Source organism: Nelumbo lutea, chromosome 6 (genome assembly GCF_056320005.1).
Source record: "Nelumbo lutea isolate HS-2025 chromosome 6, American lotus-T2T, whole genome shotgun sequence".
NCBI lineage: Eukaryota > Viridiplantae > Streptophyta > Magnoliopsida > Proteales > Nelumbonaceae > Nelumbo > Nelumbo lutea.
In genome coordinates this window covers 56370178-56385020 of record NC_142689.1, presented here as the reverse complement: position 1 = coordinate 56385020, position 14843 = coordinate 56370178, and the positions used below count along the sequence as shown (strand labels likewise).

The 14843-nt window shown below is 31.4% G+C and overlaps 1 protein-coding gene across 1 annotated transcript; it reads right to left on the bottom strand.

The window, feature by feature from the left end:
* Positions 1-3474: 3474 nt before the first annotated feature.
* Positions 3475-3786, bottom strand: LOC148848983 (auxin-induced protein 15A-like). The gene has a single exon (XM_088951378.1). The coding sequence runs from the start codon at positions 3784-3786 to the stop codon at positions 3475-3477; it is 312 nt and encodes a 103-aa protein (XP_088807504.1).
* Between the last annotated feature and the right edge of the window lie 11057 nt (positions 3787-14843).

The window sequence follows — 14843 nt, the reverse complement described above, 5'->3', positions numbered from 1 at the left end:
GAGTTTGGTTTGAGGGGTATTTTGGTAATTTAGAGGGAGGGGGATTTTGGTTATTTGGTCAAGGGGTTTTTTAGAAATTTAAAGGAAGGGGTATTTTGATAATTTGGTCAATGAGTATTTTAGGAATTTGCAGGAAAGGGGTATTTTGGAAAATTTGGTCATGGGCATTTTGGGAAATTAGGGGATGAGGGTATTTTTGAAATTTGGAGGTAGGGTATTTTGGGGGTTTGGAATGGAAGGGCATTTTGGTCATTTGGCATGAGAGGTAGTTTTGGTGAATTGAAAAGAGGGTAGTTTTAGGTATTCAAAATGAGGGTATTTTGGTAATTTGGCATGAGGGGCACTTTGGGAATTTGGTACAAGGGGTGATTTGGTAATTTAGGTGAGGGGTCTTTTGGAAAGTGACCTCTCCTAAGTATTAGAAATTTTATGGAATGCCACCATGCCTTGCTCAATGTGCACAGGTACCCATATATGCACCACTACCCCCTACCCCCTGACTTGCTACCTAGTGCCTACCTACCCTAGCACCCTGCTAGGGGTGATCATTTCAGCCTGAACCACACAAGCCCAATTCGAAAATTCTAGGCTTGGGCCTAGTTTTGTGTTTAGGCTCAGCCTTGGCCTAAGCCCACATACCACACTTTTTGGGGCCAGGTCTATGACTAATACATTAAGCCCAACCCTATCGTTCTACATATATTTAAATGTGTATTTTATATATAACATATACATATGTGTATATATTATTTTATGATAATATATATATATATATATATATATTATAATACTTTATATAATGAATTATATATTATATATCATTTAATATAAAATACAACATATGTAATATTTTATATACAAAAGATATAGGCTCAAAAAGGTCAGGTTGGGCCTGGGCTATAGCCTTTATCATAAGTGCAAAGCCCAATTTGGCCTATAATCACCTATACACTCTGCTCAATGCATCTATCCTACCCAATAACCCAACCCACCTGGTAGGGGTGTCAACGGTATTCAAAGATCTAATTTCAAATTCAATATTCAACATAATAGAATCGAATTTAGATAATTCAAATATCTAATTGGTCGAATTCGGATATACTATTCTTACCAAGTATTTAATCGGATTTGAATTCGGATATGACCTGATTCGATTCGATAAATATCCGAATTCGACCATTTATTTAATTCTCATATATAATATATAAATTATTTTATATAATATATATAATAATTAAGTTATATAAATAATTTATATATTTATATACTTTATATCAATAAAATGTTTATTTTATATATTTATTAATTATCTAAAATAATTAATTAATTAAATTCGAATCGAATAGAATATTCGAATATTTAATTGGATTCAAATTCGAATATTAATTTTCAATATCCGTCGGATATCGAATCGAATTCGAATATCGGATTTTCTAATCAGATTCAAATTTGGATATTACCTGATCCAATTTGAATTCAATTCGTTTACACCCCTACCACCCAGTTGTCCAGCCCACTGGCCTTGCCACTAGAGGTAACCACGAGCCAAGCTCTTCACGAGCTACTCAAGCTTGGCTCATGAAAAGCTCAGCTTGGCTTGGTTTCAATCGAGCTTTGAGCTGAGCTCGAGCCCAATTTACAAGCTCATTTAATAATCAAGTCAAGCTCAAATAGCTATATACATACATACATACATACATACATGCATACATACATGCATACATATATACACACATACATGCATATAATAGTAATAGTAATAATAATAATAATAATAATAAAATTATAAAAAATAATATATATATATAATAAAAATATTATATAATTTATATATATATATATATTAATAACTTCTTACTATAATTCTTAATTTTTTAAATATCAAATAAAAATATTTTTATATATAACTTTTATATTTTTATAAAATATTTTTTCTCAAGTTGAGCTCGAACCAAGCCAAGCTCGAGCCCAATTTATAGGCTTGTTTAATAATCAAGTCGAGCTCGAATAGCTACATATATATATATATATATATATATATATATATATAGAGAGAGAGAGAGAGAGAGAGAGATACACATACATACATACATACATACATACATACATACATACATACATACATACATGCATATATGCATACATGCATATAGTAGTAGTAGTAGTAGTAGTAGTAATAATAATAATAATAATAATAATAATAATAATAATAATAATAATAATAATAATAATAATAATAATAGTAATAATAGATTATAGAAAATAATATATATAATAAAAATATTATATATATAATATTTTTATTTTTAAATATAATAATAACTTCTTACTATAATTCTTAATTTTTTAAATATCAAATAAAAATATTTTTATATATAACTTTTATAAAATATTTTTTCTCAAGTTGAGATCGAACCAAGCCAAGCTCAAGCTTATGAGTTTTTGACTCAAGTCGAGCTCGAGCTCAAGGTTCTAGCTCGAATCGAGCTCGAGCCTTGTACTATCTTGGCAAGCCGAGCTCAAGCCTTGTACTATTTGGCTCGGCTCGAATTCACCCCTACTTGTCACACCCCCCCCCCCTTCGTAATTAACAAGGAAAAATTAGGGAAATCCACTAAAAAAAAGGAAAATATATTAAACATCAAAAGAAAAATTAAACAAAAATGTTAGCATCTTGTTAACATTTTTTGTGTTCAAGTTGTGTTTCGTTGTAGTGAAATTTTATTTACACTAGTACAAATGCATGAGAGTGCAAATGAAAAAAAATGCAAATTCTCATTTAATTTTGTTTTTGATTTTATTTTATTCTGCTTCATGTCTTAATTTACTTCATTTATAATACAATCAAACAAAATAAACTAAAATTTAAAACAAAAATAGGTCAGAATTTAAACTCGAGCCATTTGCATTTTCATAGTTTTACATCAGTGCAAATTTATTTGCATTGCAACCAAACACATTCTTAGAGTCATATATTAGATTGTATTTTAATTACGATCAAGTAATTATATTAGCTTTGACTCCTCAAAGAAAAAAATAAATCCTGGCTCCACTCTAATCACCAGTTTATCCATTTGGTCAGATCGGAGTCTAACATTATTGGGTAAAACATCCAAACAAGGACTACAAATTCCCATTGGACTGGTTCGAGGACGGAGTCAAAGCTCCACCTAACGTCATTTGATTCAAAACTTAAATTGGTAAATGTTGGAAATAGAAAAACAAGCTGAAGAAAAAATAATATTGGGATTTAATTTGGGACCAAAAATTTAAATTTATGCCAAATCAAAATAATATTAACGAAGAAAGAAGCATTTTGTTTTTACAAAGGATGCCCTAATTAAAGAATCTAATCATACAATGATACAAAATTTGGGGGAGGGATGTGGTTCAATATTGTCAGACTAGCTCTTCTGATGAGGAGAAATGAACCATTTCATTAATATATGAACCTCTCTACTCATGACTCATGACTCATTCCTCACTTAAGTGAGAAGTGAGATCAATGAAATCGTCTTGGCTGCAGGGAATTATGAGGCCGCCCATCCGATGATCAAACCCAAACTCTTCCTCAGCAAGGCTCAACAAGCCCTGAAATAATGGATGCTTCAGGTAAGAAATTGGAACCACGAACCTCTTCTGCCTCTCTCCAACGTAAACAGCGAAGTGGCCTCTGGGGACATCTTTTGCAGCCGTCTCTCGAGATAGTAGCGGTTGGCGTCTTCTCAGATGAAAAGAACATTGTCGAATGATTTCTTTGGCATTAGGCAGCAAGCGAAATTCCATCTCCTTCTACACTGATCTACACCCCAGAATAATCTTTTGGCTAAGTGCGAGCATATGTTAGAGACTCAGAGTACTACTACATATATAATGAGCGATTGAGAGAGAGAAAGAGACATGCATCGTGTATCATCGCTCTCTCAAACTATATATCAACTTCTGTATGTCTGTGTACCAGACAAGTTGATAACGAGTCCTTGGTATTTATTTGTTATTGTATAGATAGGCAGCTAGAGGCCAAGCGCCCATTGTTTTCAAACAACGCATGCAGAGAGCTTAAGTAGGCTGAAAACCCGTTGGATCGATATCGATCGCTTATTTCAGCTCTCTGCATGTGAACTACACTGTGTTAAGCTAGCCATGCAAAGACCCACTCGACCATGCATACTACAGAGCAGGAGTTCTGTGGGCCTTGTATACTTTGATCATGTTAGGCGGATGGGCTGCATTTGTCCTTGTGATGGCCAATATTGGATAGCTCCATTGCATCTCTACATAGGCCAAAGCATGAACTATCTTGATATTACTGCTTTAAATTCTTAGAAACAACCATTAGCGGCAAGCTGGGTACTACGGGTGCAAATCGGGTGGGTTAGGTCGGGTTTATGATCAACCCGGGCACGATTCTAAACTTTGGGCTTAAGGCCCAAGCTCGAGATCAAGCCCGATTTTCCCAACCCAAGCCCGACCCACACTGTAATATGATGCATTCAGATTGGACTTGGGCTTGGGCTGGACTCGGGTTATATAAATGAAACATGTTTATTATTTTTGAGTTTTGAGGGCTTTTAATATAAATAAAACATTTTTTCATTGAATAAAAAAGAAAAAAAATCTGTTTTTAAATTTTTGGCCGAGCTCGGGCTCAGGCTTGGGCCTGAATGTATTCTATTGATACATGAACAAAGCCCAAACCGGCCCATGAACAGATCTACTGGTGAATACTCTTGATCATTTTGGACCAATCCAATTCAATGTTTGGATTGCCTAATTTGTTCAAATTAGTTTTAATTTAGATTGGTTCCAATCCAAACCTAATTCATTGACACCATTATTATATATTCTTATCTTCTATCAATATCCAATCCGATCCATCTAAATTGATTTTGATATTTGATGGGTCCAACCCAAAACCGATTCATTTATACCCCTTGAAATGGCAAAGAAAAACGGCCCCTATAATTCTAAGCACCAATCTTGGTAGAAGGGATTAAATCAAGTTCAAACCATCAAATTCAGGGGGCGCCATCTACCAATGGGGCCTTCTCTAAGCTAGAGATGTTTTGAAGTGCCCATGATAAGAGCTTGGCTTATTCAACAAATAATATATAACTAATGTGTCGGTTCCAAAAATCTTGATAAGGAATATGGAGGCAAACCACGTGAAGTTTTCTCAACGCATGTCTCTCAACATGGCCCATGCAACTGTCCCTTTTGTTTACTATTCTTTCAACACATATGATGAAGTTAAGGGGTGTCAATTACATTGGATTTGGTCCAATCCGATCCAGCCCAATGTGAGTTCATTATAAATGGACCAGGTCCAATCTAAATCCAATGAATGTTTTGAACTAATTTGGACTGGTCCAAGTCAATGTCTAGACCGTCCAATCTGTTTAAATTCATTTTGATTTAGATTGGTTTTAACCCAAACTCAGTCCATTGACACTTATATTCATATATCAATAGATCAGATATTGGCTTAATCCAACGCAATCCGATATAAATTTGTTTCGGATGGACCAGGTCCAATTCAATCTGATAAATATTTTGGACCGGATTGATCCAATCCAATATGTCTTGTTGGTCCATCCAAATTGATTTTGGATTGGATGGGGTCCAATCCAAAACCGTTCCATTGACCCCCTTAATACAGGACTACATCACTTAAGCTGAGATGCTAGTATGCTACTTCCCATTGAAAACACACAACTCACAATCTCTGTTTTTAAAAGAATATATATTTCTCTAGATCAAGTTCGTTATGAGTAGCATTGGATTTATTCAGTTAAAAATCACATCGAATAAATCTAAATAAAAAATAAAAACCGAACCAAAACTGAATTATCAAAAAACTGAAATAATTAAAACCAAATTTTTTTGTTCAATTTTTTGTTATTTCAGTTAAATTAAAACTGAATTTCATTAATATATAACATATATATATATATATAATGAAACTCAATTAATTTGATTAACTTAATTTCTAATTCTAAAAACCAAAATTCTTTATTCAATTTTTCGGTTTTAGCCAAATAATGCTCACCCCTACCAGCCATGGGTAGTATAAGAGGATTCTCCAATGGTATCTACCAGCAAACCAAATGACTCCAGCTGGCGTAGATATCCCGAAAAGCCATTTGGCAATTTATGTTGGAGTTGGACAGGCCTAGAAGAAGCGATTCATGGTTCTAATTTCTTATATGAACCATATCCTTCGTTCCAATGGGCGGTCTAACAATTCCATGTCAAAAAGATATGCCTTCATCGATCCCACATCTCGTTTGAATGACTTATAAGATAATTAAGGTGAGGTGAACAGAAAAGGCAACTCAAAGAGTCTGGCCAAGAAGAAAGCCAGCATTGGAATTTTGTAATCAGCAAATGGCCAATTCCTTGTACATGGTTTTATTTTTCAACAGTTGAGGAAAAAGAACTATATCCTTCTCTTTCCTCATGATGCATTTTAAGGTTCAGAGATAGGAACCAAAATGAGAATTGAAATCAGTTGACATGGGATTTCATTAATTCCTATAAGGGAGAGGGTGAGAGAATGTCACTACACCAGGAACGGGAATGGAATTCCAATTCCACCCAACTAAATAATTGGGATCAGAATGGTCCATTCAAATTTCGATTCCAAACCCCTATTCCTATAAACCAAACGGGCTTTAAATCTCTTCTTTCCTCTTGATTTGATTCAGCCTCTCAATTTTGTTGAATGTATTTGAGGAATACGACTAGAATTAATTGTGAGACTGGATTAAACTAATGTGCTGGTCAGCAATGGAAATTAACTAGTAAATCGACAAATTAAAGATGTTTATATATTTATGTATATGAAAATTATGTTACAAAATTTTTAACCTGCTATTGCCTCAAACGTCAAACCTGCAGGATCCATTATACAAATTAAAGAGAAATGCTAAGAAAAAGAATTCTTTTTCTTGTGCATGAATCAATTTTGACAACTGGCAAATCAGTTTTTATTGGTCAAAACTCTTTCAAATACCATTTCTTTTCCACATCATAGATTTTCCCATATTATTATTAAAAGTGTAAATGAGAGTATGGATTTTTTATTTAATTAAAATACCTCAGTTTTTTAATTTAGTTCATCTTTAATAACAAGGACAGAACTGTAATTTGAACCACTGTTCTCTTTGTTCAAATCCCTCTCATTCAGTCTTATATTTAAGGTATAACTGTCATTAGCATTCATATTCTTGACTAAAATACCCTTATTTTTTAATTGTTCATTTTCTAATTATGAGGGCACAAAATGTAATTTGAATTACTACATTTCTTCTTTTTCAATTCCCTCACATTAAGTCTTATATTTAGGGTATTAAGTTTCATTCTTTCATTGAATCATATATTTAATGATATAGGATACTCAAATACTTTTAATGATATAAAATACACACTTTTTAAATTGACCCAAATACAGAACCATTCTTCCATCCTAGTCGCAAGTAAGCAATTCAATCATCAGAGTCAAAAGGATCATTCCATGATACACATCTCTAATGCTTTATATTAATCATATTAAAGAAAAATAAGTATGATAAATAGTAAACTATATTTACTGATATTCGAATAAAATATAAATTTCAAACCAGCTATCCAAAAATAAAAATTATTCGTGGTGGCAGGTCAATAATTCACCCTTTTGATTCAAATGTGTCAACCCTTGATATCATAATTAAATAAAAATGAAAAATAAAATAAAAAATACAAAACATTATGCAATAATACAGAAATTTTGTAAAAAAAAACATTTATGCACTTATCTAATATTTTGTATTAATCATATTAAAGAAAAATAAGTGTGATAAATAATAGTTGTTTTATTGAAATTGAAAATCTAATATAAAATTTAAAATAAACCCAAAAATGAATTTGTTTTCCTAATGGTGGGTTAATAACTCAACCTTCTGGGTCATATGTATCAACCATTGGTCTCCTAATTAAATAATAAAAAATAAAATAGTTAAAAATGAAAAATAAAAAATAAAATACAACTAGAGACTCTATCAAAAACAATTCAACCTTTTGGGTCAAATGCGCCAACCCTTGTTGTCATAATTAAATAATAATAAAAATTAAAAAATGTATGAAAACACAAAATATAAAAAATTACAAAAATAATTTGTAAAAAATATTTGAGCACATCTCTAATATCATATATTCGTTATATTAAAAAAAAATAAGTATGACAAATAAGAATAATTTTTATAGACATAAAAGTATAACAAGTTTTAAAAAATTTGGAAACATATTATTTACTAATATCATCATCAAAATATACTATATGCAAAGCACATAAACACTTATTAGTTGTAATAGTATAGATGAAAGTAGTGATAAAGTGGATGAACCATGCAAATAATCTTGAGTCCAATTTGTAGCCCTCAAGAAATTAATCAGGTAACTCACCATCTTTTCTTACCATGGATCAAAATACATCTAATGATCTTCAATAATTTATTCTATTGATTTCATAATAGAAACAAAATAGCTAAGTGCTTTAATCAAATGAAAAGAGATTTAATTTCCCTCAATTAGAGGTAGTAGCTTGTAAAACATGGGATATTGATATATAACTATATAAGATCCTCTCCCAATATTTGTTTTAATTAGAACAAGTCCATAATTTTTATCTTCATTATTTTTTGTTTGTCACCAGATACTACCATTATGATATGAATATATGAGTTTTTCTATTTGAAGTCTAGCAGCTGATATTAGGACCCAAGACCATATATGTAGCTAACAATAGGCCAAGAGAATATGATAGACAATGCTTTTGAGTAGCAGTGGCAATTGGGCAGGTTGGGTTGGATTTGGTTTGGGTTGAACTTCAACCCAACCCATTAATGACCCAGTTATATAAAATTAAATGGGTTGGGTTCAACCCAAACCCGTTTTAACCCAATCCAATCCGCCCAAACTAATAAATCTTATATTTATATACTTAAAACAAAAAACTAACTCCCTCTTAAAAAATAAGTTGGTCATAGCTTGGTGGTAATAGTAATTGCTATTTACACAAGTGGTGAATGGCTCAAATCACATTACATAAATGTTATTTTTACACAAGTGGCGAAGCCATTTGACTATGTTCGGGTTTCGGGCTTGACCGAACCACTTAGGTTCAAACCGATCAGACCAACTTAAACTATCTAATTGGATTGTCTTCAAGCTAATCACATCAAGGGTGGTTGAACCGTTTAGATCTGGATCAGTCCAATTGGACTAGATCAAACCGGTTCAATCAATGGTGGATTGACTTGGACTGGTCCATATAGGTTTGTGCATGGGTTTGAGACCGAACTGACTGGCCCAAAGCGGGTCAAGAGAAGTAAATTGGACCCATCCAGATTCAGGTCAGGTTGTGCAAATATGAGACAAACCATCCCATTGGACCCATTTTCATATTCGAGTTGACCCAGATCGACCTGTCATGGGGTGAGTCAGGTTCAGATTGGTCTGATCAACCCAAACAAACCAAACCAAAGTGATCAGGTTGAGCTCAAGTTGATTTGGATTTATGTCAATTTGAGTGAAGTGTGTTGATTCCAAACAAAACTAATTTTAGTCAATAATTAATAGAAAACTAATGTATTAATTATAAATTATTTCATTCAAATGAAGAAAATTAAAAAAAGGCTAAGGAATTAATACTTATATCTTTAGTGGTTAACCCAATGATTATCCACAACCCAACCTATTTAAATTGACCCAATGGGTGATCGACCCATTTCCAACCCACCAAGTAAAAGGATGGGTTGGGTGGGTTCAGCACGTTATTGCCACCCTTGCTTTTGTGGAGAAAAAGTATGCTTATCTAGAGTTTCATTGAACCTCTCTCCATGTTTCTTATCTACATCTACCAATTCACTACTTCTCAAGGTCACAATACCGCAAACGTTACCACTCCACAAGTAGGGGTGGAAACGAATTGAGCTTTTCATGAGCTATTCGAGCTGGGCTCATGAAAAGCTTGATTCAGCTCGGTTTAAGCCAAGCTTGAGCCTAATACATAGGTTTGTTTGCTAATCAAGCCAAGCTCGATTCTAGTGAAACAAAAACAATTTTTATATGTATATTTTTTTTATTTTTTATATGTATAATAATATATATTATATAATATTTTATATATGTATGATAATAAATAACTTTTATAATTCTTAACTTTTGTATGTAAAATAAAAATATATATTTTTATACATATAATCTTTATTTTTTATAGGAAACTTAGCTCATAATCAAACTCGAACTTGTGAGCTTTTGAGCCGAGTCGAATCAACTCAAACCTGGCATTATTTTGACAAACCATCTCGAATAACCAGGTATTCAGCTCAGCTTGACTCAAATCCACCCCTATCCACAAGTGTCGACAATAAGTTGAGATCTCTTAGTAACCGCATGCGATCAAAGGACATCGTAAGGGATCTATTTCCAAGCAACAACAACCATGACATCAGTGAACCAGATTTCCTGCCCACTATTCTCTACCGGTCGTGAATTGCAGCCACATATCGCCATATGTCTAGATGCAATTCATGATAGGTATTGAGTAGAGTGTAGGTAAAAAAAGTAGAAAATCTAAGTTCTAACACAAACCGGATTTCCTGCCCATTACTCTTTACCCACACTCTACCCGTCGGGAATTGTAACCACACATTGCGATCTTGAATTTGAATTATAAGATGTGTGGCTGCTATTCACAGCGGGTAGAGTGTGGGAAAAAAAGTGAGTACAAAATCTAGGATTTGACACAAACCAGATTTCTTACCCATTACTCTCTACTACACTTTACCCGCGGAGAATTACAGCCACACATTGCCATCTCGAATTGTGAGATATGTGGCTGCAATTTACAAAGGGTAAGGTGTACAAGTGAATGAAATCTGGGTTCTGACATCAGACCAAAACAATCAATATCTGAAGAAGATTCTTGACCAGTCCTCATAATCCAACAAACAGTGCTTGCTCATCTAATTCATAAATTAAGCACGATCAGACCCAGAGATCCATAATTAGAAGCTGCCAAGAGGTACAGGACATATTAGTTGACTAGTTGTTTATACCGAGTACTGATGTTCACATTGGATAAAGCATGAAACATTTTGTTTTTTTAACTTCCCTTGTTGCTTGGTTGCAAGTGTATTGACAAGGGAGCCGAGGGGGATTATAACTTACAAGGTACACAATGATCCATATAATGGCGCTCCCCAAACAACCAAATTTATGATACGGGACTCATTATTTGTCTCCCTCACCCACAATTACATCATGTTCTTCAGGTTGTGTTTGGCTGCAATGCAAACAAATTTGCATTGATGCAAAATTATGGCAGTGCGAATGATTTGAGTATAAACTCTGACCTATTTTTCTTTTAAATTTAAGTTTATTTTGTTTGATTGCAGTACAAATGATGTAAATTAAAACATAAAACAGAATAAAGTAAAACCCAAAATAAAGTTAAATCAAAATTTGCACTCCCATGCATTTGTACTAATCAAATAAAATTACACAACCAAACGCAGCCTAAAGTAAGGCCATGGAAGTAAATAAAAGAACAAACATTCAAAACCCATTGCAGACTAAGTTTTGCCATGGTAATTCTGGTGGGAGGAGGTGATTTGCTTTGAAATGCTTACGGAAGTCTACTATTTGCCTTTCATAGATTTTATGGTACTAGTAATTAAGCATGTGCGTTGCACGTATGACAATTTTTTTCATATTAATTACTTGAATTCTAGATATATCATAGTTAAGATATAAATTGAAAATTAATAAAAGAAACAATATGACTAAAAATAAACTTAAATACTTGCACTAAATGTGCACATGTAAAAATTTTAAATTACAATTATTATTATTATTATTATTATTATTATTATTATTATTATTATTATTATTATTATTATTATTATTATTATTATTATTATTATTATTTTGTGTTCCATTTATGTCTTAAATAAAAATAATTTTTATTTTAACAATTATTTTTATTTAATATGATGATTCTATAACATTAGAAATGCTTCAAAATGTCTTTGACAAAACTCTGTACTTTTATTTTTTGTGTTCTATAGTTTTTTAAATATTTATTATTCAATTATGACATTATGAATTTCTTTGAAAAGTTGGATCATTGACCCATCATTTAGATAAGAAAATAGTTTTGCTTTCGAATCAATTTTAAATTATATATTCCGTTTACATTATATAAATAAGATTTATTTATCACACTTAATTTTTTGTTGACATAATTAATATATAATTTTTTTAAATATTCTTTTGATTACTCGTACTATTTTATTACTTTTTAAATATATATTATTTAACTATCATATCATTGATTAATCCATTTAACTTTAACCACTAATCCGTGACCCAAAAGAAAAGTTTGATTTCTAGGTTGACATTAAATTTTGTATTACATTTCCATTGTTAATAAAATTATAGCTTATGTATAATATTTATTTTTCTTCAATATAATGAATGTATAATATTATAGATGTACCCAATATTTTATTTTTTTATAAAGATATAACATTATATCTTATGTATAACATTTATTTTTGTGATTCTTTGTATTTTCTATTTTTTAAAATTTTATCATTTAACTATAACATCATTTCATTTCTAGGCTGATTTTAATTTTGGCATTCAATTTTCATCATTTATAAAAATACTTCTTACATTTCATATTTATTTTTTTCAATCTAATGAATATACAATATTAGTGACGTGTCCAATTCTTTTTATTTCTTTTGTATTATATATTGTATATATTTTATTTTTTCTTATTTGATTATGACATTGTTTATTATAGCATTTGATCCCAAATGGTTGAATTATTTACCCACCACCAAAAGGGAAGAAAGTAGTTTTGTTTTCAAATTATTTTTCAAATTATTTATTTTTTATTATTAAAAATAATATTATGGATTTAATTAGTAAAATTTAATAATGATAAAAATGTATCTTAAATATAGGATTTAATAAGAGAATATAGCTTAGAAATGAGATTTAATGAGAAATAATAGGAAATTAGTTTTACTTCCAATTGGTTTTAAATTTTACATTCCATTTCCATCATTAATAAAAATCATTTCTTATTTATCATCAATGTTTTCAACATATTGTTGACTTGGCCAGTTGAACCGTTCGAATCATCACTCGGCCTTGATCCTAGGTTTGGGTTCTATCAAACCCCCCCCCCCCCATTTAGTTAAAAATCATCTAACCCGAGTGGTTCAACCATTGCCCCATTCGACCCAATAACTAAGTTATAGGTTGCACATTTAATTATGTGCAAACTTTTGGAAACCATAACTTTGTACTCCGATGTTTGATTGGGGTTACTTTTTTTATTTTGAATAACTTTTCAAGATCTATATGTCCCAAGGGCCTTAGGTGCTTTACCTTGCTCTTTTCACGAAAAAAAAAACCATTTTTTGGCCCCAAATTGAAATTTTAATATTTTCATAAATAAAAAATTAAAATTTGAATTAAAAAACATAAATAAATATAATATAATACATATATTATATATCATAAAACATATTTATACAATATATGTAAAACATAATTATACTATTTATTAATAAAATATGTATTTTTACATACACAATGTTGATATAGAGTGATTTGACTCGTTTGACCTTGATTGTCAAATCGATGACCTGTGACCTATGACCCGAAGGCAAAAGCGGGTCAGCCTCCGAGTCAGTTTTTAAAACAATGTTTATCATACTGATTATTGTTTAATAGGTCAAATATATGATGTTAAAAACATTTCCATTTTTTTAATTTCTATATTTTGCATTTTATATATTTTTTAATTTTATTATTTAATTGTAACAACATGAATTGACCCATTTGACCAAAATGGTTTAATTTCTTACCACCACCTAGATGAAAACACTTTTTTTTCCACGTAGATATTAAAAAGTATAAGTTTTTATGTTATTGAAATTATTAATTTATTATGTATGGATTTAACTATAGAATTTAATGATGAGAAAAAAATAAAAAAGCCTTAAATATATGATTCAATGAAGGTGAATGCAAATTAATATCTTAAATGTTGGATTTAATAAGAGAGAATTGAATGCATTAAATATCTTAAAATTACCTCTTTTCAACTCATTTAATACTAATAACCAATTACCCTATTTGCCCTCATTTTTTATCAATAAATTTATTGCCTAAAGGTATTGATGACAAGAGTAGGAGTGCAAGTCGGGCGGGTGGGACGGGTTTATGGTCTACCTGGGCCCGATCCTAAAATTTGGGCTTAAGGCCCAAGACCAACCCAATGACCAAAAATCCAAGCCTGGCCCATGTAAAATTTCGAGTTGGGTCAGTTCGGACTAAGATTGGCGCCCAAGTTGCACCCCTAGATAGGAGTTCCCAATTAGCCTATGAAAGAAATTCTCAAATTCCTAAGAGATCTGACCTTATTTGAAGATAATTTCGGTTTACATGTCTTAAAAGTGTTTGGTTTTCTGTCTGTAATCCGTCTTTTTTTTTTTTTTTTTTGGCTTATGTAATGTTTTGCTTTTTCTTGGGTGGGTTTGAGATGCTGAGAGAGAGCTTTGTATGCTCGGGCTTTGGAGCAAGGCAGACAATAGCCAACCCTGTATCATTCAATTTTACAGAACTTTAATAGTGACGGCCCTCTATCTAGAGTATAGTTTGGGGTTATAAAAATGCTTATTTTTATATAAGATGCAAATAAAATATGTTAGGACATATAAAGTAAATGTAATCTACATTAATTCTTCAAATTTCAAATCTTTTTTACTTATATAGCATGT